This window comes from Mastigoproctus giganteus, chromosome 1 (genome assembly GCF_048544385.1).
Source record: "Mastigoproctus giganteus isolate SK-2022 chromosome 1, ASM4854438v1, whole genome shotgun sequence".
Lineage (NCBI taxonomy): Eukaryota > Metazoa > Arthropoda > Arachnida > Uropygi > Thelyphonidae > Mastigoproctus > Mastigoproctus giganteus.
This window is the reverse complement of record NC_143575.1, coordinates 38306134-38331618: the sequence shown is the minus strand read 5'-3', so window position 1 is coordinate 38331618 and position 25485 is coordinate 38306134. Positions and strand designations below refer to the sequence as shown.

Below are 25485 nucleotides of genomic sequence, written 5' to 3'. Positions count from 1 at the left end.
AAAATAATGTTGAAGCCACACTTATTGTTTTGTTCTATATACAGTTCAATGTAGCATTCTTGATTGCAGGCATAGAAAAATAGTTATACTGCATCACACATATATGCCCGGGGTTCAGTGTTGAGTCCATTATTGTTTTCTGTATTCATCAATGATATTGATGATGGTATATCAGGCTTAATATCCAAGTTTGCAGATGATACAAAGGTCAACAGGGTTGTTAATGACAGTACGCTGCTGCAACAGGATCTAGAAAAGTTGAGCAGATTGGGCTGAGAGTTGGCAACTGAAGTTTAACATTGACAAATGTAAAGTACTGCATATGGGAAGCAGTAACCCCAGAGTAATGTATCAACTGTGTGGTACTACACTGACAGTGGTAGGGAGTGAAAAGGTCCTGGGGGTAATTGTTCAGGCAGATATGAAGTTTTCTGAGCAGTGCAGACGGTCTGCAAGAGTAGCTCATGGTGTCTTGTCAATGATATACAGAAATTTTTCGAGCAGGGTAATTTGAGGCAATGGTCAGGCCACACCTTGAGTACTGATTGCAGTACTCAAGGTGTGGCCTGACCTGGAGACCTCATTTTAAGGATGTAGAGCTGTTGGAACGAGTACAGAGAAGGGCAACAGGATTGGTGAATGGAGCAAAGGGTTGCTCTTACAAAGAGGGGCTTAGGTTTTGCAAATTACAGTGTCTGGAGACTAGGCACCTGCGAGGCGATCTGATTCAGGTATATAAAGCCTTGAATGGTTTGGTTTGAACATGCTCAATGCTGATGGAATTCTTCTTCTTGCTCAGAATAATTGCCTGAGAGGGCATGGATTCAAATTGAGGAAAGACAGTTCTGGGATGGATCAACCACACCTGCCTTTGGCCAGTGGGTGGTTGATAGCCGGAACAAAATTTCATCTGTCGTTGTAGAAGTTGATAGCTTAAACAGATTCAAGGCAGAACTAGACAAACATTTGGAGCGAGTGGATGGGTGAGATGAGAAGGGTCTGTTCTCTCTCTCTCTCTCTCTCTCTCTCTCTCTCTCTCTCTCTCTCTCTCTCTCTCTCTCTCTCTCTCTGTGTTTATTGGCTGATGCTATATAAGCTTGCTTTCTTGCATCATGTGCTCATGCTAATGCATAGATTACGCAATATGATATGCTGCAATGGGTGCATAACTTGCTAACATATAATCCTTGTGACATTGGGACAGCTGGTTGTGGTTCTAAAATTCTTAACTGCTCTTTTAAAAAAGTTAGGAATTTTATGGAGATCTTAACAGTCTGGCAAGTGACTCTGAAAAATCCAATAATCCAGCATTTGAGTGTACTAACCCTCCTTTGCAAAATGCATCTCCTTTCTTCTTCCCCAAATTTGCCAGAGTTAAGTTTGCACTCCACTAATAATACTTTAATATGTCACCGTTTTATAATTACAGGAAGTATTTATTCCAAAAGTTAAAAATACAGTGAATACTGGTTATTGTTATCAGCCACTTATTACAAACAAAAATGAAAATCCAAAGCCATTTATATTTTAATGTATGTAAATTCTGCTGCTTTATATGATGATACCGCTGTTTATTGTTATTTTTCATTTCAATTAGGAGAAATATGTCTTCCAGAAAACCTAAATTGTGTATAAGTCAGTTGTTAATTATTTACACTCTGACCATGCCAAATAATGTTTATGTCATTGTCCCTTGCACGAAAGTGGTACCTTTAACTTCTAATCTCTGCCACAGGTTTTCAGCCTTCGGGAAGATCAGGAGAGTGGCTGTAAACAAAAGCAAGTGAACAATCAAGAAAATGATGGTTTTGCTATCGGGCTATATGGTTGGGGAAAAGAGCAACCTAATCCACTATTGTAAAATTTTGCAACAAACATCAATTAAACACCAAGTTTAATCTGTTGAGAATTGAACCATGATTTATTTTTTTGTAGAGTAGAAATGTTGCAGAAACGTAGAGATTTAAGTTTGAGTGAAAATAACAAAATTCTAACTGCTTGCCTGGTGTAGTCAGGGAGAAGCTGTATTAAAACTTGGTGTTTCACAGCCTCTTTTGTGTCAACTTTTAAGGAATAAAAAATCACATGAATTAGGAGTGACTGAGAATGACAATCTGAACAGAAAAAGAAAAAGATGTGGAAAGAATGAACTTGTGGTAGAAGCATTTCTGAGATGGTTCACAAATGTAAGATTAAAAAATGCTCCTATCAGTAATAATATCCTATGTGAAAAGACAAAGGAATTTGGTGTAAACAATTTTAAGCCTAGAAATGGGTGAATAAGCAGATGGAAGGAGAGAGACAACATTGTGTACAAAAACCTTCATGGAGAAAAATCAGACTCAAATACAGATTCAGCACAAAAATGGGTGGAAAATGTCTTACCTAATCTGTTGGAAGAAGGAAGAATTAAGTCCTGACTATATTATCAACACTGATGAAACTGGTGTTTGTTTAGATCAATGCCTGACCGTGCTTTATTATTCAGAAATGAATGTCTGACAGCTGGAAAAAAGCAGAAAGAAAGAGTGACTGTACTTCTTACATGCAATATTACAGGCACAATTAAAGGGCGAGGAGCTATTTTGTAAATGGAAAAGGTTAGCATCCACATGTCTTCAAAGGGACAAAAAACCTATTAGTTGAGAATAAGAACAACACAAATGCATGAATGATGTTTCAAATTTTCATTGACTTTCTATAGGAATGGGACAGAGAATTATCAGAAGTCAGTAAAAAAAAAATGCACTTACCTTAGATAACTTATCCGAATGTGCAGTTGAACAACATAAAACTTGTATTTCTTCCAGCGAATACAATATCAATGGTGCAACCTTTAGATCAAGGAATCATAACAGTTTTCAAAACATTGTACGGTAGTGCAATGCAATGAAAAATTATTACAGAAATTGAAAAAAGAAACAATGCCCCAGCTAAGGACATTAGCAAAAAGAATTATTAGATGCAGTGCATATAATGGCTAGTGCTTGAGATTTAATTTTCAAAAACTTTCATAAAGCTGGATTTATTCAGCCAGGTGTTATGAATTGAAGAATGTAGTGCAGTGCCCAGGTGTTATGAATTGAAGAATGTAGTGCAGTGCCAACAGAGTATACCAGTAATTCATTTAATATTACACAAAATTTCAATGTGTGGGTAAAAATTGATGAAAATCTTCGACAACAGGTGATTTGTCAGTAAAGGATATAATGTAATTATACCAGATAAACCCGACACTGAGGGAAATGAAAATTCCGATAACAAAGATATCAAGATCCAGAGAGTTATGCCAGTGACCAGAGAAATTAGGAAATCTTTTGAAGTGTTACAGAGAGCATTAGAACTTAAAGAGAAAAGTGACGACTATAAATTATTGTGTAGGTTATAAGAATGTATTGAAAATTTAACTGCTTTAAAACAACAAACATTGGAGACATTTTTTAAATAGGTTGATATGTGTTTTTGTGTTCATCGTTTTTTAATTTTTTTTTAATTTCAACACTGAAATTGTTGATGTGTGTTTATATTGTATGTGTGTAGGATGTAGTTATGCTGCAATGGGTGCATAACTTGCTAGCATATAATCCAAATATGCAGCGTGTCTCAAAAATATTAGTACAAACATTTAGGGGAGGTAGGTAACATCTAAAGGAATGTGAATCGCATAGGAACCCATAACCGGAAACATCACCGTAAGTCGGTATAAAGCGCTGTTCATCAGTTTGCGAGAGGGAAAATTTTTGGTTTACTCATTCAAGCAGTAGTCGCCGCACGAAGAGCATGCATCGATATACGAACTGTGAGCTGGCAGACATGCACCTAGTGTATGGATTAGCAGATGGCCCACACAGTGTGTGCCCCCATGCTGCACAATAAATGTGTGGGCAGGTATGGTCGGTGACTGCTTAGTCGGCCCATACCTGTTACCATCCCGCATGAACTCCGCTAAATATCAGATCTTTCTTGAACAAGTTCTACCAGGGTTACTTGACGATGTTCCAGCAAATGTGAGACGCAACATTTGGTTTCAACATGATGGGGCGCCTGCCCATTATGGAAGGTATGTTCGTGACCATTTGAACAGGCATTTTGGGCATCAATGGATTGGCTGTGGTGGACCCGTTGCCTGGCCCCCATGCTCACCTGATTTATCGAGCCTTGATTTCTTTCTGTGCGGGGACCCTCAAATCTGTCATGTACGAATCGCCTGTGGAGATGGAAATGGACCTCGGGCGAGACTCGTCTGCGCTGCTGCTACTGTCAAAGAAACTCCAGGTGCATTCGACTTTGTCCGCCAATCCATGCTGCGTCGGTGTCACGCATGCATCACGTCTCATGGTGGAACCTTGAAGCATCTGTTGTAACATCACGAAATGCATCCATCTCGTACTCCATTGTTAATATTATGTCAAATAAATGTTTGCCACTAATTACTGTCTTGTGTCATTTCTGCTTTTTGTGCCTCTGCTGCTACTTTCCCGTGACGTTTCCGGTTATGGGTTCCTATGCGATTCACATTCCTTTAGATGTTACCTACCTCCCCTAAACGTTTGTACCAATATTTTTGAGACACTCTGTGTATATATATATACTGTACTGGATAATAAATAAAGATTTGTAAGATAAATAACTTCTTATATTTCATCAAAAAATCCCCTCCATTTAATATTAGCTGCTTAATGTTATCAATTTTCATAAACCAAAGCAGAGCTCACTACATCAGAAATGATACAAATGAAATAAGAAATACAGCACTTTTTACCCCTTGAATGTTGATGTGCAAGATTGGAGCAGTAAAAATATTTCCTGCACTCTAAATATGAAACAGGCACAATATATTATACAATACATATAGTTGTTTTAAATTAATTTACGGCAAAGGGAAAGCTGTATAGATAATCCTATAGAAGGCTATAGAATTATCTCGCTATTTGTGATTAATAATAAATTATTAATGGGAAATTCAAAGACTTCCATAGTTCTGCAATTCTTTCATAAAGCATTTCAGTTGTTACTTTTTGCAAACATCAGTACAGGATCTTTCGCCCATTTGTATTTAACCAAAATAAAATCAACTACAAAAATAAAATTAAATAAAATATTGATATTTTAAGCTTGTTCAATGTGAAAACATTATGCTCTATATCTCATGGAGCTTTATTTGTAATTGGATGTTTATAACATCAGAGCGACCCTATAATTTATCATCTCATGTTTTTTCAGTTTGTGTTGCTTCAATTTGATAGTGTTTTTTGATGGATTTAGCATTAAGATTAAAAGTTAATCATATAAAGAACCTTTTTTTTTTTACAGTTTAATCATCAATGAACCATATCAAAGTGTAAGTTTGATGGCATTGGCAAACAGGTTGTTTTTGGAATCTTATAAAAGATATTGTTTACTTGTAGCACGTTTTCCACCCCACAAGTTTAAGATTTTCTTAATTTTAATAGAGAAACTGCAGCAGAAAATTTACTTTAGGTAGCACCAAGTTCAACAATGATTTTCTAGCAAAATAGAAAAAAGGGGGGAGAAGTGGGTTAGATGGCTGATTCTGAAACAACTGGAGGCTTTTTAATTTTGTCTCTTGCCTTTTTAGCTTTATGTATGTTTTTATTAACCATCACATAAAATAATTTCTAAATAAATAAAAAAAAGTACGTAGACATGGCCTTATGCATGAAAATCATTTTGTTGCTTGAAGACTGTTACTGCTTTTAGCTAACATTCAGTAATCCAGAATATATGCAAACTTGGCAATGCTACAATTCTATGGATGCTGGATTATCAGATTTCTACTCTGGTGATCAGACTAATGGAATCCAAAGGAAATCAGATGTTATAAATCTCAGCAATAAACAATCCTCCACACACACAAATTAACATTGTTCAGGTCTCGGCTTTATTCCAACACCCTATTAAGTTCTATATGTTAATTTTTGGCACACCTTCACACCAGCCTGAGCATATCCAGGATCCCCTAATCTAGGGGGTCGATAAAACATTTTTACTCGTATCCATAAATTTCGGGCTAGGTCCAGGAATAGAAGAAATAGCCAAGATTTTAATATTAAAATACAAAAATATTAAATATCTATCTTATGTTGAGAAAAACTAGTTATTGAATGGCCAAAAATTATAAGTTTTTTTTAATTTTAAATTTATTTACTGATCTAATATAGTTCCCCCAGAATTTTACCATTATCTTGTTTTCTATTATATTATACTACGAATGCTAAATTGAGAGCATCTTAATCGAACCCAATTACTTTTTTCAGGATGTTTCACATCTGCACTTACTCTAAAATTTAAACTGAGCTACAACCCCAATAAGTACAATGGCTGCCACTGTATCTAAGAAAAAATGTTGACAATATTCACATGAGTATTTGAAATTTGGATTTTTGCCCTCAATTAGCAGTGAAACAATGCCTATGTGCCTCTTATGTGAAAAGACTTTTAGTGATGATGATGCCATGAAACCTTCGAAGATGAAAGAACACATTGAACGGATTCATCCTGATAAGAAAAATGAAGATCTTAAATTTTTTTAAGGCGCTGAAGGAAAAATTCAGAAATCTACCAAATTTAAATACATTTTTTAAAGCATCTGCTCATGCTGGTAATGAAGGAGGATTGAAGGCATCATTCAATATCTCTCTTATTATAGCAGAGAAAGGAAAAGCATATATCATTGGTAAGGAGATTATAATACCAGCAATTAAAGAGGTAATTGAAATGATTATGAAAAAAGATTCCTATCCTGTTTTAAAATGCCTGCCATTAAGTGCGAATACAGTGCAACGACGCATTGATGAGATGGCTGATGGTGTGGAGAAAACTTTGATGTCTAAGCTTCAAAATCACAAATTCTGCATCCAGCTTTGATGAGTCAACTTTCGGTAGTTCAGGTATTCTATTGCACATGGGAGGTATTATATCGAAAGCCAAAAATGTATTGTTGACGAGGTTTTATTTGCCACGTATATGAAAGTAGATGGAAAAGGTGAGACAATTTTACAATGTTTGAAGAGTACTTTAAGAAAAAGAATGATTTGCTCGGCAATATAACTGCAGTGGCTACCAATGATGCACCAGCAATGGTTGGCCATTACAGAGGATTTGCCACCCTTCTCAAAGAAAAGGTTCCGGAAGTACGCACTATTCATTGTGGGGCGTCTCCGTAGCCATGCGGGCAGGAGCAGCAGTGCGTATCACACACTTCTTGATTAGACCGAGGTTCGAGCCTCGGTGTGATTTAAGTGTATTGCATACACTTAATTCACATCTGTATGCCATCAGTGTTCTCCACAGAAAATTTTGCCAGCCAGGTGGGGAAGTGTAATACTTCGCAATATTATGAAATTTTCTGTTATTTATAAATGTTACTTGAGTGATCCAGAGCAAAAATTAATTGCATAATATAACATTATATTATGTTCCTGTCGCATTGACCTCAATCGCATAGTATGTTCTAATTAATATTGATCGAGATCAGTGAGTAGTACCATATGGTACTAAGGTATGTTTGTGTCAGACAGCACCTGGAATTTCTCCCATCTCCACAACCATATGATACTATAAGGTATATGGTACTGCGAGAATCGCTTAAATTTTAGCTGAGTGGTCAGTTAAATTCACTGGGCGGTGCACCCATTCAATAGGTCCTGGGGAGAACACTGGCCATGTTATGTGAAAAAAAAAGATGAAACATTCAACCAATTACTTTTGAATACCAAAGTAAGGTGGCTGTCAGGAGGTGACCTGTCAGTTTGTATGACTCAACTGTGGAGCTTCTTACAAGCATAGATCCATCACTATTGACGAGTTGAAAAAGTGTAAGAACCGACTCCAAGGTAAAGATGTTACCATTATTCAAGCCCCCATAATTCTATTAGGGTTTAATTCAAGATAGGCCTATATAGATCTTCATTGGCATGCAGAGATTTTCAGTATTTCTCAAATTTAAAAACAATTGGAAGGAGGAGGTAAAAACGTTCAGATCATCATTTCAAGATATACATAGAGCACCTTTAAAAATTAAGAGAAGACTTTAAAATATGTTTCAAGGACCTGTAGGAAATGAATGTACCTCATTGGATCATTATGCCATTTGATATAAATATCGAAAATGGAGTTGAACCAGGTTACTTAAACAATGAATTCATTGATATGTATGCTGACATAGAAGCTAAATCTTTATTTAATAATAAAATTATCAGCGATTATTGGAAGAATATAAGGCGAAAATCTATTTTTTGGGTACCACTTGTATCTGTGCAGTGGGCATGGTTGTAGAACGGAGTGATTGTATGGTCGAGTTGTGATTGGGTGATTATTGTGGGGGGGGTTGTGTCATCGAGGAGGAGGGTGCTTAGCTTAGGTAGGGTGTTTATCTCCTCCATCCCGCTGTTTTAAAATTTGAAAACAAGTTCCCAATTTTAAAACAGTGGTAAGTGAGGGTATAAACACCCTAGGCATATCAATCTAGAAGGGTGGGGGGAAAGCAGTGAGTGGCACCTGCCAATTGTGGTAAATGACTCTTATCAACCAGTGCAATACCACCACTTTGCTTATTGGAAGCTTGAAATGGTGGAAATCATGTTTAGTCCCCAGAGCTAAGTTCCAGTCAACCCTTCCCCATCTCTTATATCATACAATATGACTGATGACTTTTGAGGTTATGATGAACATCAGGGTGAGATCCAATCTTCCTTACATTTCAAGGGTACAGCTCTAAAATAGCGTTCGCAGGCCTCCCGCTACTTAGTACACCGGATCGAACCTATTGGTAACTCTCTAGGCTTCCAGATCAGCTAGTGTATAATCTTGCTACCTCTCCTCTGCCAGATAGTGACTGGAGGGAGTCCGAGTAGTGTGTATGCGGGGGGGGGGGCATTGTCGAGGCCACATTATGTCAAGGATCTGGGTATATTCTTACCATTCTCGCCATACCCAAAAATTTCATTACATCATACAACATGTCCCTCCCACTTTTTCTTACCATTGAATAAACAATGAATTGTTAAACTAATAGAGTAAGCTTATCTCTGAAAATATCTAAACCTCCCAAACACTTCCTAGTTCATTTCACAAATATACGCGGTCTCAATTCTAATCTCAATGATGTCCATTTCCACTTGCAGTCTGCCAAACACCATATACTTTTCCTGACAGAATCTCAGTTATCATTTGATTCAACTACTGCTCATCTCAGTTGCCCAAATTATTTGCTGTACGATTCCTTTTGCCTCAAAGGTGGTTGTGCATATTTCCGTTCCGATATTCTCTGTCAGTGACTTGGTAATTTGGAATCTCCTCTTTTTGATCTTTTCTGGCTTAAAATCTCTCTACCTCATTGTGTAAAATTCGTCTGTTGTCTCTACCCTTCTCAATCCACTAATCACTTGGAGCTCTTTGACTTCCTCGCTTTGCAACTTGACTTTCTCCAGTCCAACTTTCCTAACAGTGAGGTAATTTTCCTTGGTGATTTTAATGTGCACAACTTCAGCTGGCTTCTGTTTTTTAGTCACACCAACTCAGCTGCCGAGATGCTGAGGCTTTTGCAATTACTAATGACCTTCCACAGATAGTTCATTTACCTACAAAAATACCAGACAATCCTAACCATACAGCCAACACAGTTGATCTTTTTCTCACAAACAACCCTTCTAAGTATACGGTCGAAGTGAGTGGTCCTTTAGGCACCTCACATCACAACTTGGTGATTCTCTTCTCAATCCTTTATCTCATGGCTAATCCCAACCTCGTGTTGTTTGGCATTACAAGAATGCAAAATGGGACGACCTGTGAGCTTTCTTTTCTTCATTTCCTTGGTCGGATTACTGTTTCAAAACTTCTGATGTCAACGTTTGCTCAGATCGTGTCAGTGAAATTATTCTTGTAGGAATGGAATCCTTTATTCCACACTCCACTTTAAAATCTCGTCCTTTATCTAAACCTTGGTTTTCCAATAAATGTGCTAAGGCTGTTCAAGAGAAGAATGTGGCATATCATAATTGGCTTGTTCCAATTCTTTAGTTTCATTTTCTGTCTACACCAAAGCTTGCAACAATTGTAAAGCAGTTATTAACCAGTGCAAACTAGATTTTGAACAGGCTAAGAGTAGAAAACCTGCTTCTTGCCCTAATGGTAGCCAGGCATTCTGGTCTCTTGCCAAAGCTATTGGCTGCAACTTTTGCCCATCTCTGCTCCCACCTCTGTTAAAACCAGATGGTTCTGTTGTAACTTCAGCCAAGGATAAAGCTGACCTGCTAGCATGTCAGAAGGATTTTGACGAATCTTGATGCTCAGAAAGCTCTAGGTCCTGATGGTATTTCTCCACTTGTTCTCAAAACCTGTGCTCCTGAACTTACTCCTGTTCTTTGCTGCTTTTTTTCACTTTCTTATTCCAAAGGTGTTTTTCCTTCTGCTTGGAAATTTGCTCATATCCAGCCAGTTCCTAAAAAGGGTGACAAGTCCCTCTCATCCAATTATCGTCTCATTGGAATTACTTCTAGTCTTTCTAAAGTAATAGAGAAATCAATTAACCGCCAACTCTTAAACTACCTATAAACTTTCCATCTGATCAACGATCACCAGTATGGATTCAGTCAGTGTCGATCCACTGGTGATATTCTGGCTTTGCTACCCATATATTGACAAATTCAATGGAAAAGTTTGGTGAAACACAAACAGTTGCTCTTGACATCTCAAAGGCTTTCAATCTTGTTTGGCATAAAGGGCTTCTAAACAAGCTTCCATCTTATGGTTTGCCAACTGTATTTTGTAATTGGTTAGCCAGTTTTCTCTCTGATCACTCACTGAGGGTGATGGTAGAGATGGCTCTCTGTCTTCTAACTTCTCCACTAATGCTGGTTCACCCAAGCTTCAGTTCTTTCCCCCACTCTTTTCCTCTTGTATATTAATGACCTTCTTCCATTGACTGGAAATCCTATCCATAGTTTTGTCGATGATAGCACATTGCTTTCCATTTTGAGAAACCCCGCCCTGCTCAATCAGCTTCAACTTCTCAAATATCCGCTACCAATTCCTTAAATGCCAATCTACAGGTAATTCTCCGGTGGGACAAAGACAACTGAGTTGATTGCAATCCTTCTAAAATTCAGTCTTGTCTTATATCTCGCTAAAAGGACTCTTCTGCTGCTATTCTTATCTTTGGTTACACTCTGATTTCGAGGCAAAATGATATCTCTTTTGGGGATTACCCTGACTTCTAATCTCTCTTGGCACGAGCACATTACAAATATTGCTTCCTCTGCATCTAAAAAACTTGGTTTTCTCTTTCTCTCTCTCAGCGTTACTTTTCTTCCAAACAGCTGTTCACTCTGTACAAATCGCAAATTTTCCCTACCATGGAATATTGTTCCCACATCTGGGGTAGTGCTCCCAAAACTTCTCTCAGGCTTCTAAATGCCATTCAGAAGAGGGCAGTTAGGTTAATTAATGACTCCTCTCTAACAGTCTCTCCCCACTCTTTGTCTCATAGACGTACTGTTTCTGCTGCATGCCCTTTCTATAGATACTTCCATGGGCACTGTTCTTCTGAATTGGCTTCTATAATTCCCACTCTCTCTCTCTCTCTCTTTCAAAACAGTCCAAACAGCCACTGTCCATTTACTGGCCAACTTCAAACTCACAGAACAAACTTTTCATCTTCCTCGTTTATTCATTCAACTGCCGTTTCCTGGAACAACCTTCCTTCGTAAGTATTTCCTGAAAATTACAGTTTACAGAAGTTCAAGTTTAATGTCAACAAATATCTTCTTTTGTCTTCTCAACCTCCAACCGAAGCACGGTACTAAGTACTATAGGTTCTAATACCTCTCGTTCATTAAAAAAAAAAAAAATCACTGCTTTGTTCCTGTATGTCTGTCGAAATATGGACTAGTACCCATGATCTGGAGTTTACCAAATATGAACATTACAAAAAAATATCCCAAACTTTCTGCAGCCATTGAGTCATTTTTACTTGTGTTTCCAAGCACTTGAATGGTTGAAGCTTGGTTTTAGTCACATAAATGGCATTTTTTCAAAAGAGGGGAACCAACTAAACTTGAAAGAGCGTGGTGAGTTAAGATTAAAACTCATAAACCTCAGACCCAATATTAAAAAGCTTATTAAAAACCACCAACCACATCCTTTGCATTAATGATGTTCAATAAATATAATATTTAATATGATATATAAAATTCAATAAAGAATATGTTAATTTATTTTTAATATGCTTTATTTTTACAGAGGAATTCAGAAAAAAACAGATTCAAAAGTAAATTCTTTAATTAAAATAATTAAAAAATATTTGAAATATTTTAATTTTAAACAATACATCAAATCAGTGCCCATTTAAAGCTCAATTAAATTTTTCCCACATTTTTCAGTATAAATTGAGAAATATCCACTTCACTGCGATTAAACTCAGAAACAGTGCTTAAAATATTGTTATTTTTATTATTTTTTTTTTAAATGGTTAGGGGTCGATGAAATATAAAGGATTTCATTAAGGGGTGGCGACTTCAAAACGTTTGGGGACCCCCTGCCCTAATTAGAGGCACTATTGTTATAAGAAAGCTTGCAGATTTTGGAACAAATACCATGCAACGAGAATTAGCAAAAGTATAACAGTCCATTGAAGGAAGGGAAGCAATAAAGGAACTCTAGGAAGACAGCATTACAGTAGTAGTTATTGACACATCTGACAAACAACAGAATAAGCTAACTTCTTCAGGACCCACCATCATAATGCTAAAGACCTCGCACGCAGAGTTTAAAGGGAGTTAAAAAAAAACTTAAAAATCCATTACACAGCAGTAAAATCACTGCTGACACATTAAACACATTAAATCACTGCCTCATTAAACATTTGAACCCAAACAACTCAGAATTTCTTTTTATATGCAGAGATCATTGTCTTCTCTGGAGTCATATGCTTATAGTCTGGAGTCTCAGTCTTATAAAAATTAAGATTACATGAATAGAATAAATTTCTGCATAAAGATTAGTTCCTAGAATTTTTTTTTTTTTTTTTTTTGAAAACCCTTACAAAAATTTGTCATATTGAAACAAAACTACTGACAAAATGTAAAAATATAAACTAAAACTTTATTAAAATATAATACAATATACAGAAACTTTACAAAGAATACAAGCTAGGACAGAAATAAAATACAGTCAAACTTCCCTATAATGAATTCGATAAATCCAGCAAAAAAATTTATTGTAGAGAAATTTCATTATACAGAGAATATCTTTTTTATTGGAAATTATTTAATTAAAAAATGAAAACAAATCTGCATTTATTTTTAATGTATTTTATTTCAAAAACAACTTATTTAAATTACGTTTACACAATTTTCGCCGGTATCACAGATTTAAAAAAATCGCAAGTGTAATTTTCGTTTGCGCAGAACAATTAAAAAATGTTTGATTCTGAAAGAAAACCTCACATTTATTCAGAGCATTAAAAACATTATCTGGAACATTTTCACAAAACTAGACTCAGACGAACCATTTTAAAAGTGTGAATCATTTCTTAGTGATTATGATCGCGTCTAAAACTATTCAACAGTATTTCATCTTCATTTGGATGTTCTGTTGTAGTCAGATCTTGGTCTACAGAAACATAACCATCCAGTGTTATTTCATTTTCAGGACAATTCTAATAATGTCCAAACGTTTTTCAGTGAAAGGTGCAGTTTGTCCGGTTGTCATTCAACTTCTGTATCCAATGTAAATCCTGCTTTTAAAAAACAATTTTGAATAGTATATTCAGTGACATCGTTTGTCCAAACTTTTGCCAGTTCAGAGATGCAATCTCTAAGGTTAATTGTAACCTCCAAGTTTCTATTTTCATGTAATGCATTGACAGTCTTCGTTATTATTCTCTTTTGATAATGAAATTTAGAATTTTTAATAATGCCTTGGTCCATTGGCTGGAGTTTTGACGTTACGTTTGGTGGTAAAAACCACTTCACACTTTTAAGTTTGGCAGAAATACTGGCAGGATGTGCCGGACAGTTGTCAGTAATCATCACTATTTTTCTTTTTTTTTATGCTTGTCTAGTTTTAATATCCATTCTTCAAAAATATCACTTGTCATCCATGCTTCTTTATTAAAAGTGTAGTCAACTTCCAAAGATTTTGTTCCTCTAAAACATCTTGGGTTTTTTGATTTTCCAATGACTAAAAGTCTTAATTTTTCACTTCCTGTCATATTGGCTCTAACTAGCACAGTGATTCTTTCTTTGCTTTGTTTTTGCCAAAACATTTATCATCCTTAAAAGCAAATGTTCTATTAGGTAAACATTTATCTAACCACCCAGTGCTCACATTAAATTCTGTATGTCCAAGGGACTGTGCAGTTTCAGAGCTTGTTGCTTAATTATTGGGCCTGATATTGGTATATTCTTTTCACGTATCATTTGCAACCCATTTTAGAACAGCTTTATCAACATCATCGTATATACAGCACTTAATTCGCTTCTTGTCTGCTCCTCCTTCAATTGCATTTAAAATTGATTCTTGATCAACTTTATCTCGAATCATAGATAATCTGCTTGCAGGTATGATATATTTATCCACAATATCTTTTTCTTAAAACCCTAGTCAATATCATGAAGAATCTTGACTTTATCGTTAATACTTAAACATTTTCTCTTTGACATTGTTTCCACAAGTGTAAAAATTACTCAACTGCAGCTCTTGCCGATACATACACTACATACCCACTGCATACTTCATTGCACTGGCCATATAGTGAATTGTTAGTACTGCCTACTCAATGACATTTGTTTGTCAATTCAACAGTATCACGTGACCTTCCCTATCAATCACTATGAAGTAATATATGACTATGTGGCGCCTCTATAGCCAGGTGGGCAGGAGCAGCAGTGCATAGCACACGCTTCTTGATTAGACCGGGGTTTGAGCCTGTAACCACCAAATACGGAGGATGTGGAAAGGTCAGGGAATGACCACCGCATATCCCTGGAGCAATATGACCTTAGTTGCTAATGCTCCTAAAAACCAAATAACAAACACAACTTTGTGAATTTCTTTTATTCTGCTTTCATTCATATTTACATGAAAGAAAATTTATTGTTAATGTATGCTGTATGTTACTTTTCAGAAAGAAAAAAAAAAAAACAAGAGCATATAGCCTATGTGATTGATGACGAATCATTCTAAAAGAACAAAATTTTAAAAAAATAATAATTCATGAAAATCATGTATTGGGAGTGCAGTTAGATGAGAACGGACATATACAAAAACTATCATATGATGATTGAGAGAAAGGTCACGTGGTACGGTTGAGGTGAGAAGTGAATGTCACTCAGTAGGTGTTACTAAAAACTAACTATTGAAGCATTCTATGTATTGCTGCCACAGCAGCGCGCTAAAGATTTACCCACAGCAAATTTCCTTTTCCCCTTAGCCAACATCAATTTACAAATCTATACTATTTATTTCAAAGTTTATGACCACTTTTAAGAAAACTCATTTGGTTTTATAACTGTAACAAAAATGAAATAAAGACCCTCCTATGGGTGTCCTATGACCCTCCACCAAAAGGATGATTAATTTCATATGCTAATGAGCAGTTTCGGAGGAAAGGAGGCCATATATTTGAGCGGCTGTTTAGCAGTAGATGCTTGAAAATCTTCAAACTTAAAAATTCCTATATGGGGTTAATTTTACATGTAATTTCATTTCAGGGTGCAATGTTTTGCGAAAAAATTCGTAATATAGAGAAATTCATTAAATAGTAGTTCGTAATAGAGAAGTTCCACTCTATGTGCATGAAAAGATAAAAAATCACGTGTACCCTGTACGCACGAAAGATGTTTTATGTGTAAACATCTTTGATGATACCTACTAAATTTCAAATAGCTAGAACCGAAATCATGAACGATGTAATTTATGCTCACGCCTGCTACTTACTCTACCGAATTAATGTTAGTGATAAATAGGATACACACGCCCACTGCTTACTCCACCGAATCAATGTTTGGAAGAGGTAGGCCAATAGCCTAATTACCCGTTTCATCATAACCATTTGTTGAATATTATGATTGTAAGTATTTGTATTGTTACAATCATACTCTCATGTTGGATCGTGTTACTCTGTCATGCTTTGTCGCAAATTACACATGGAGCACTACGAGAACTGCAAGAAACGATAGTATCCACGAATAATACGTTATCGAAACTATGACTTGTCTCAGGATCTGAACGAGTACAAGTGCGAGATGGCAATGCTGCACATTCCATTTCGCAATGAGGAAACAGAGATAATGTCAGAGATGAAATATGTCAAGATCTACGACAACAATGAAGAGCTCATACTGGATGGTAAATTTTATGAATGGGACTTGGACATTCGCAAAACGATTGAAATATGTAAGACAATGTGTCAAGACAACGACATTGACCCTGATGAAGTGTGCAGTAATTACATGCATAGCTTTGTAATGCAACTGCTAGAAGACAACCCCTTTTGAAACTTTTAAAATCATCTAAACGGCGAGATAAATGAGGATCTAAAGCTTGCCACACTCAACCGACGCAGTGCAATTGCAAAGAAATGCGAACGCTTGATGAAAATGAGGACTTCTGCAACTTAATAAGAATGGCCAATGACAAGCAAAAGATTCTACTCATACATGTAATTTGGAGTCTGTTATCTTCCAATCACGAACCATTTCAGATATTCTTGACTGGCCCAGCTGGTTGCAGAAAAACGTTTATGATTCGCTTCTTGATGGAAATATACAACTGCTTCAGTAATACAGATGGGTACTGTAATGCCTACATTACATGTGCTTCAACTGGTAAAGCTGAAGTGCATGTAATGTAATGATCTTGGATGTGCTCAGAGATGATTTATGCCAGCTCTGAGCACATCCAAGATCACTGCCCTCAAGATATCCATTTCTGTGGTTACCAAACAGTTTCTGCCACAGGTGGCAATGGTTAGCCCAAAGCCACCTAAGTGGTATGCCCCGAATCATAATCATTTTTCTGCCACCAGCTGGTTTATGCAAGCTCTGAGCACATCCAAGATCACCTCCCATGATCCTTTGTGTGATCTCCTCTCCCGACTCCGTTTTTCTTTGTTATGAAACGGAAATGGCATAATTTCCTGTCGCAAAATCATGGCAAATTGATTTTACTATCATTTGAAATTTAGTAGGTGCTGCCAAAGATATTTACACATCAAAAAGATATGCACATAAAAGTATTAAAAGTGATAAAAAATAAAATATACACTAAGAAACTGAGTGGTGTGCTCCTTTGTGAACTTTGAAGACAAATAATACACTATCATTATATTCTACAGTGCGACACATATGCACATGCTACAACAAGCTGATGCAGATTGTGAATGGTGATGGGGGGGGCGAATGAAGAACAGATTGAAAGAAAGAAAGGGGGAACAAAACATCGGTTGTCAGATCTGCGGGAGTAGAACAATGTACATTTGACACATAAGCTTGCCATCTCTCATCATGCATGGGATACAATTAACTTGCTGCTCAAGCCAATAATGCTCAGTAGAACAACATTAGCCCACGTTCCAGTATTGAAATTTTGGACTATGCTCATTATTATTGTTGTTGCTCTTGGTTGGAAGTGCTTCATATAGTTGTGGCAGGTTCCAGCGGTAAGCTCGCCACATAACTAATATAGCAAATGTACATCATCCTGCTTCTGCAAAGACTGTAATCTTTTAAAAGGAAGACCTGAAATAATTGAATTAAAAAGTAACAGTAGTTCTTAATGCAGACATTACTGTAATTGCCAATACTTGAGATGCAAAAGAGGGGTCAACTTATGGCAAATATATGAGTAAGCACCAATTTCAAAGATAAAAAAAAAAAAAGGTCAACTTGTGGTATGTTTTTTCATATGTTGTACTTTGTTTATTTCCTGTGTTTTCATTCCTTTAAAAGTAATTTTATAGAAACACCCACAATATATTTACTTGTATGTATATGTCAGATGACTTCAAACTTTTTGATTAATTTTTAACTAGCCATTAACTCTGAATTTCTTCAATGGCACTGGCTTAGAGTTATGAAATGACAATTTCTGTACATGAAGCTTTGCATATTTGAGCTATATTGTCATTTTAATAACTTTTCAGTTTATTATATATTTTTTTTAACACAAATATTTCCACTTATTGTGTAGGCCTTCCCCAACAAAAGAAGCAAAATATATATATTTATGATATACCATATAACTACTACTTTCTTATTTCCATTGCACTCATCATTTTGATGATTAAACCTCTGTCACGGTTTAATTTTCTTGATGGTGAAGAAACCAAACACAGTTTGGTTTCTTCTCCTACTAAATTTCAAAAAGGTTCAAAATTTGTTTTAAAGTTCTGCATTGCTAACTCTAGTCTAGTCAAGCCTAAATGATATGTCACACATGCTCTTAGTCTGAGAGCTTGTGTGACATATCATTTATATACATATTTTAAAAATGAAGGTCCTAGCACTGAACCTTGACTGGTTCAGCTATGAGTTTAATGTGCATTTAATTTTTTGTTGGTTGTGCTCTGTGTTGCTATGTATTTCATACTAATGAATTCCCATCTCTCTACAGGTTATAATGTGACATTACTTTTTGATTTGGAAGTCGTTCCAGAAAACTATGAAGATTTAATTCAAAAAGCTGGTCTTTTAAAAAGGAATTGTTTTGCTTCTGTTTTTGAGAAGTATTTTGAATTCCAAGAAAATGGTGAAGAAGGTCATAAAAGAGCAGTTATTCACTATAGAGACGATGAAACAATGTAAGTTCAAAATTTTTATACAGCTCATGTTAAGGGATCATACATAAAACATGCATTAACTCAGAACCATTAACAAAGCTAGTGTGCATATTTCCCACATCTTACCCTAAGTTACTAATGCACCATTAAGAATAAAATCAAGTGCCTTTTAATAAGCAATATTTATTTATCTACCTTGTATTGGTGAAATTCGTTTTATGAAAAAAAGTGATCAGAAATAGACCAATCCTCGCACGCATTATATCAATTTATTCCCTCCCTCCCCAATATAATTATCTATCACATGTGGCCATTAAATAACAAGACTGTTGTAGTAATATAATGAAATATTTGTACTTTAGATGTGATCCCCTTCAAAACAATTTCCTTGGGCTTGCATGCACTATTCCATACGTTTCTTTCAAGCACAGAAATATTTCTGGAATTCATCTACTAAAAGTCTGGATCTTCTTCAGTTTTTTTTCAAAACCCTTTATATACATAAGAAATAGTAAAGAAGGAAAAGAACTATCATTTTCATACTGAATGGGATGTGTCAGCAAAACATTTTTTTGTTTATTTAAAAAGAAAACTTTTCTTGGATAATTGAAAAATTGCACAGCAGCAAAACTTATCACTCATTCCAAAATTTTGGTAGTAAATATCTCACTGAACAATAGCAAAACTGTGCAAATTGAAGGATGACTACTATGAATCCCTTTAGCAAACCAATCCCTTCTTTTTAACAAAGCTTAACTTATAATGTATTTGTTAAAAGTCCATTACCATTAATAGAGGCATATGATGCAAGAAAGCAAGCTTATGCAGCATCAGCCAAAAAAAAAAAAAAAAAAAAAAAAAAAAACTCCCATTTTACCCCTCCGTTCGTTCAAAATACCTGTCCAGCTGAGCCTTAAATTTATTTAGGCTATCAACTTCCACAACAAGGGATGGAAGTCTGTTCCACCAACCAACTACCTGCTGGTTAAAGGCAAATTTCCACACATCTATCCTACATCTGTCTTTCCTCAATTTGAATTTATGCCCTCTCAGGTGATTATTCTGAGCAAGAGGAAGAATCCCATCGGCATTGAGCATACGCAAACCACTCAAGGCTTTATACACCTCTATCAGATCACCTCGCTGGTGCTTAGTCTCCAGACACTGTAATTTGCAAAACTTAAGCCTTTCTTCGTAAGAGCAATCCTTTGTTCCATTCACTAATCTTGTTGCCCTTCTCTGTACTCATTCCAGCAGCTCTACATCCCTCTTGAAATGAGGCCTCCAGACCTGTATACAGTACTCAAGGTGTGGCCTGACCATTGCCTTATACAAGGGAATAATCACCTCCTTATCCCTGCTAGAAAAATTCCTGTATATCATTGACAAGACACCATGAGCTACTCCTGCAACCTGTCTGCACTGCTCAGAAAACTTCATATCTGCCTGCACAATTATCCCCAGGTCCTTTTCTTTCTCTACCACTGTCAGTGTAGTACCACAGAGTTGATACGATGCTCTGGGGTTACTGTTTCCCATATGTAGTACTTTACACTTGTCAATGTTAAATTTCATTTGCCACCTCTCAGCCCTTTCCAGATCCTGTTGCAGCAGCATAGCGTCAGTAGTGTCCTTAACAACCCTACCATCTTTTCTATCATCTGCAAACTTGGACATTAAGCTTGATTTACCATCATCAATATCATTTATAAATATAGAAAACAACAATGGACCCAACACTGAACCCTGAGAGACTCCACTAATAACATTAGTCCACGATGAGCAGTGTCCATTGATTACCACTTTGTCTTCTCCCCCTCAACCATCCCTTTATCCATAGCAATTTGCCTCCAATGACACGCTGCTCCAATTTGTGCAGCAGTATCAAAAGCCTTTCTAAGATCCAAATATATAATATCAAAGTTATTCCCTGCATCCAGTTCTTTTGTGACTGCATCATAGTATCCAATCAAATTGGTCAGGCAAGACTTCCCCTTAACAAAACCATGCTGTGTCTGAGCTATAACTGAAGTCTTGTCTAGATGATCCTGCAGTGCTTCTTTAACCAGTGCCTCCATTAATTTTCCGGGAACAGAAGTTAAACTAACAGGTCTGTAATTACCTGTGTCTCCCTTTGATCCTCCTTTGTGGATTGGGGTCACATTTGCACATCTCCAGTCCATGGGTACCTCCCCTAAGTCCAGGGAAGCTCTCATAATTATGGCTAAGGGTTTGCTTACTTCCTTTGCCGCCTCCTTTAATATAACTGGATAGATTCCATCCACCCTAGGTGCATTTCTTGTGTTTATCTTCAACAATTTCTCCTCCACTTTACTCTCAGTTATTACAAGATTATCTAGCTTACTGCCAGAGGTGAATACACCTCTGGCATTCCTCACCCTGAATAACTCCTCATGTGTGCATGTTGATGCAAAATATTCATTCAGTTTGTTAGCTACCTCAGCAGGATCATCAACAGTTGAACCATTGATATCAAGTGGACCAATCTGATTCATCCCCTTCCTTCTAGAGTTTACATAAGTAAAGAACTCTTTGCTGTTTTTCTTTGCATCCTTTGCCAAAGATTTCTCGTAATCTGCCTTCGCCTGCCTAACCTCCTTTGTAACTTGGTTACAGACCAGCTTACATCTATCATAGGCTTCTGTGTCACATGTTAATTTATATGTATCCCATGCATTTTTCTTCTCTGCCATATGTCTCATTAGTTCATCTGACATCCATTTGGGCCTAAATCTTGAACAATATTTCTTAGTTGGTATGTAAAGCGTAGTAACTTCCAAGATAAGTTCTTTGAATACTTCCCATTTTGAATTTGCTGTTGGTAACATCATCAGTTGGTCCCACTGTATAGAATTTAAATTCTGTCTCGGTCTATCGTAGGCGCCTTTACGAAAGCAATAACCCTTCCCTTTACCCCTAATGGTAGTTACCTCTTTGAGTAAATCCCACTTCAGCACACTGTGATCACTGTCACCTAGTTGTTCCTTTATCTGCAGATTCTTAATGCATGAAGAATCGCTACAGATAATCAGATCAAGAGTGTTCCTCCCGAACATGCTGATGTAGAAAACAATCATCCAATAAATCCACAAAAGCCTTGCTAGTGTGTGAGTGACCAACCCACAAATTCCAGTCAATATCTGGGAAATTAAAATCCCCCATTATCAGATTCTCTGATTTACTGGCCCACTCTATTTCCCTGTACAGTTTCTTATTATACTCATTAGAGTCATTAGGCCTATAGCACACTCCTACTCTCGATTTTGATCTCCCAATGCTCATGTCCGACCAAACTGACTCGACACTGCACTGTCCAGCGATGTCGACTGGCTTCACTTCCTTGGATTTTGTGTTTCTTAACTAATAGCATAACCCCTCCTCCCTTCCTATCCTGTCTATCCTTTCTGTACACATTGTACTTCTGAAATTCCAGTTCTGCATTCCTTATATCTGTGTAACACCATATCTCTGATATCCCAACAATATCTGGCTTTGATATTTTGAGCAATACCGCAAATTCATCAAATTTATGTACCAAACTTCTAGCATTGTTGTGCACACAAGTATACATGCACCTATTCCTATTCTTAGCTACCCTGACACATGGCGCATTATAGCCTCAGTTGCTGATGCGCCATTAAAACCCAAACCAAAAGCTACCCTGACACAACCCATGTGTTTACTTGTACTGCAATGACTCCAGCAGTCTCTGAAATACCCTGCATCTTGTTTTCCAGGCTGCTGCTCATTTTAATAGAAGCAGTGCAAGAATCACTTTCACCTCTGCCAGTGTCTACTGTCAATCTATTAGACCTTGTATCCCCCCCCCAAGCTAGCAGTTTTCCCACCTCGATAGCATCAGCAAATATTCTTGTACCCTTTCTATTTAAGTGTATCCCATCCCTGTAGAAGCAGTCTCTCCTGTTAAGAAGTACAGACCAGACTGAAAAAAATCTACCCCTTGAGCCTTGCACAATCTTTCCAGGGCTGAATTGATTGACAAGGCTCTCATCATATACTCCCTCCTATCGTGTCTGGGCAGAATTGTAGACACTTTCAGATTCAACCCTAATTCACGGCTTTTTTTTTTGAACAGTGACCTGTACTTATTAAGTAATTCCGCTGGTCTCCTACTCTTAATTGCATTGCCCATGGCTTCAACATATAATTTTACATAATTTAATAATTCGTGTAGGCATAGAAAGAAAAGAAGAAATTCTACAGTAGGAAAAAAAACTGCAGAAGTGATGCATATAAGTTCAGTACATTTTAAATTTAAAATTTTCTGTTTATACTCCGGGACAACCAAACGGTCAAAGGAGTTCACAAGATAGAAAGAATACAAAAAAACAGCACCGTATTCAGCAGTCCCAGGCTTGAACTCCGGTCACTGAAGGCATGTATGCACCCACATGCCTGACCACTTGGCTACAGCGGCCTTAATGTACAGAACATGTTAGTATTAATTAATGAAGTGTTAGTTTTTGCCACCATAACAGTTATACAGCTTGAGGAATATGAGCTGTACATTAAAGCAAGTGCTCTGTTGTTTGTTATATAATTGTACGTACCTTCTGAAGTGAGAGAGTATCCAAATTTTGGGGTATTTGCTGTTTAATACTTGTAATCCAAAAAAAGGTGACATTTCTCTCTTTTTTGCATTATCACGCTTAGTAAACTTCACAAAGTGTTAACTGCTCTTTCTAATTACATTACGTGAGCTAGTGACCAACTTGACTAACAGCTTAAGTAGTAGACAAAAATGTCGTGTCTGAGTAAGTTAAAAAAATGTTTGATTGCATTTATTGCAAAATTTTATCTTGGTTGTGTTGAATTAAATCTGTTTTTTTGTGCACATGAATAAGTTGCTATTTACAGAACAAAGCATTAGGGAAAAAAATGCCATTTACAGGACATTAGAACTGTTCAATTCGAATGTGGAGGTATACGATCAAATTTTAAAGCTCTGTTCACACACTGAGCTTGCTCTTGCTCTCTCTCTCTCTCTCTCTCTCTCTCTCTCTCTCTCTCTCTCTCTCACACACACACACACACACACACACACACACACACACACACACACACACACACACACACAGCTGTTTTAAAATAATGTCAAATGACCACTGTTTCATGCAAGTGACCATTTTGACTAGCTCCATGACCAGCTTAATGAGCAAGAGTAGTTTAGTGCTGTGTTACAAAGCTTACTGAATGAGCATCAGGGCTGGAAAGTTGATTGATAATTTAAACAGCAAATGATATATCAAAATTTGGATACTCTCTTTAAAAGATACGTACATAACAAACGATGGCACTTGTTTTAATTAATATACAGCTTGTATATACAAAGAGCTGCAGACTATTATAATGACAAAAACAAAACTGTGATCTTTGTTATTACTTGTGAGAAACTGCAAAAGATCTCTCGTACATTGTTGTGAATTCCTTAAGAATAGTCAATTTTTTTTTATATCATCCAATGTGAAAACATTTTTTTTATGTGAAACACATTTATTATCATTCTTCTTAAACTGAGTGTGTACATTGAGTGACTTGAAAATGTACAGCACTTGCATTGAGAAATCATGCATTTGTATTGCTAGCGATCAGATTGTATATCTAAATGCGTCTGGAAAGGATAACTGGCATGTGCTGGGTGCCCAAGCAATGGCTATTCCAAGATATCAGGATTCTCTCTTCCCTGATTTCTGCGAACTTTCTCATTGATGATACCCCCCTCACTAAAGTCAACCTCTCTGCTAGTATCTCATTTCCAGAAACTCTAAAATTGTGTGACAGGTTGCCATACAATACAAAAGTTTGCAACTATCACTAAATACAGAGCATAGATCGTGCAACAGCTGTTGAACCAATCCTAAGTTCTTTTATGGAAGTACAGTATCTGTAAAGAATCACAGAATGGTATCACCACACGCAATCACTTATGACGTTATGAATGCAGAAGTGATCAATCATGCTTATGCATAACTACTATTACTGGACTATATCTGAGACAGACTATAGTATGCATATGGAAATTAGGTCTGTTTGGTAACCTCTTGGGGATGGAAACATTCTTTTGATTAGTTATTCAATAATTAGTTCTCTTATGTGATGATGCATATGAGTCACGAAATCTGTTATCTGGATGTATGGTGAATTGGTTCATATGGATGCCTGTTTGTACATTTTATTTTATTATATATTTGTATTATCATTTTTTAAATTGTATTAGAATATCATTCATATTACCTACATATTAATTTTCTTTGTAGCTCTCCCTGTTTTTCATATTTTCAGTGTATTTTCCAAATGTAACTAATTACACCTCATAGTACTTTATTAATTATATGCTTGTACTTGTTGGTGGAAAACCCCTGGCATCACATCTTGGTGGGTATATTTCACAGTAATGCATTGGTGTATTTATACTCTACTATGCAATAAATATGATTTGTCATCTTCTTACCCTGAATTCTAATCCTTCATCAAAGATGAAAAGGTACAGTAAATCATTGATAAGACTGTGCACCTTCCTGACCACCTGCTTATTCTGCATGCTAATCTTCGTGTCTGATTGTATTAAAATTCCCATGTCTCATTCCTCATTCACATCCTTCAGTTCTACTCCACCTAGTGTGTAAATTATTCTCAGATTA

At 36.5% G+C, this 25485-nt stretch overlaps 1 protein-coding gene across 1 annotated transcript in view; it reads left to right on the top strand.

Moving 5' to 3' along the window:
* Arpc2 (Actin-related protein 2/3 complex, subunit 2) overlaps positions 1 to 25485 on the top strand; it is a 93580-nt gene that overhangs the window by 24983 nt on the left and 43112 nt on the right. Inside the window, exon 5 of the mRNA XM_090379609.1 lies at positions 18637 to 18823. Coding sequence (XP_090235735.1) covers positions 18637 to 18823 — 187 coding nt within the window. The remainder of the gene's footprint in view (positions 1 to 18636; positions 18824 to 25485) is intronic.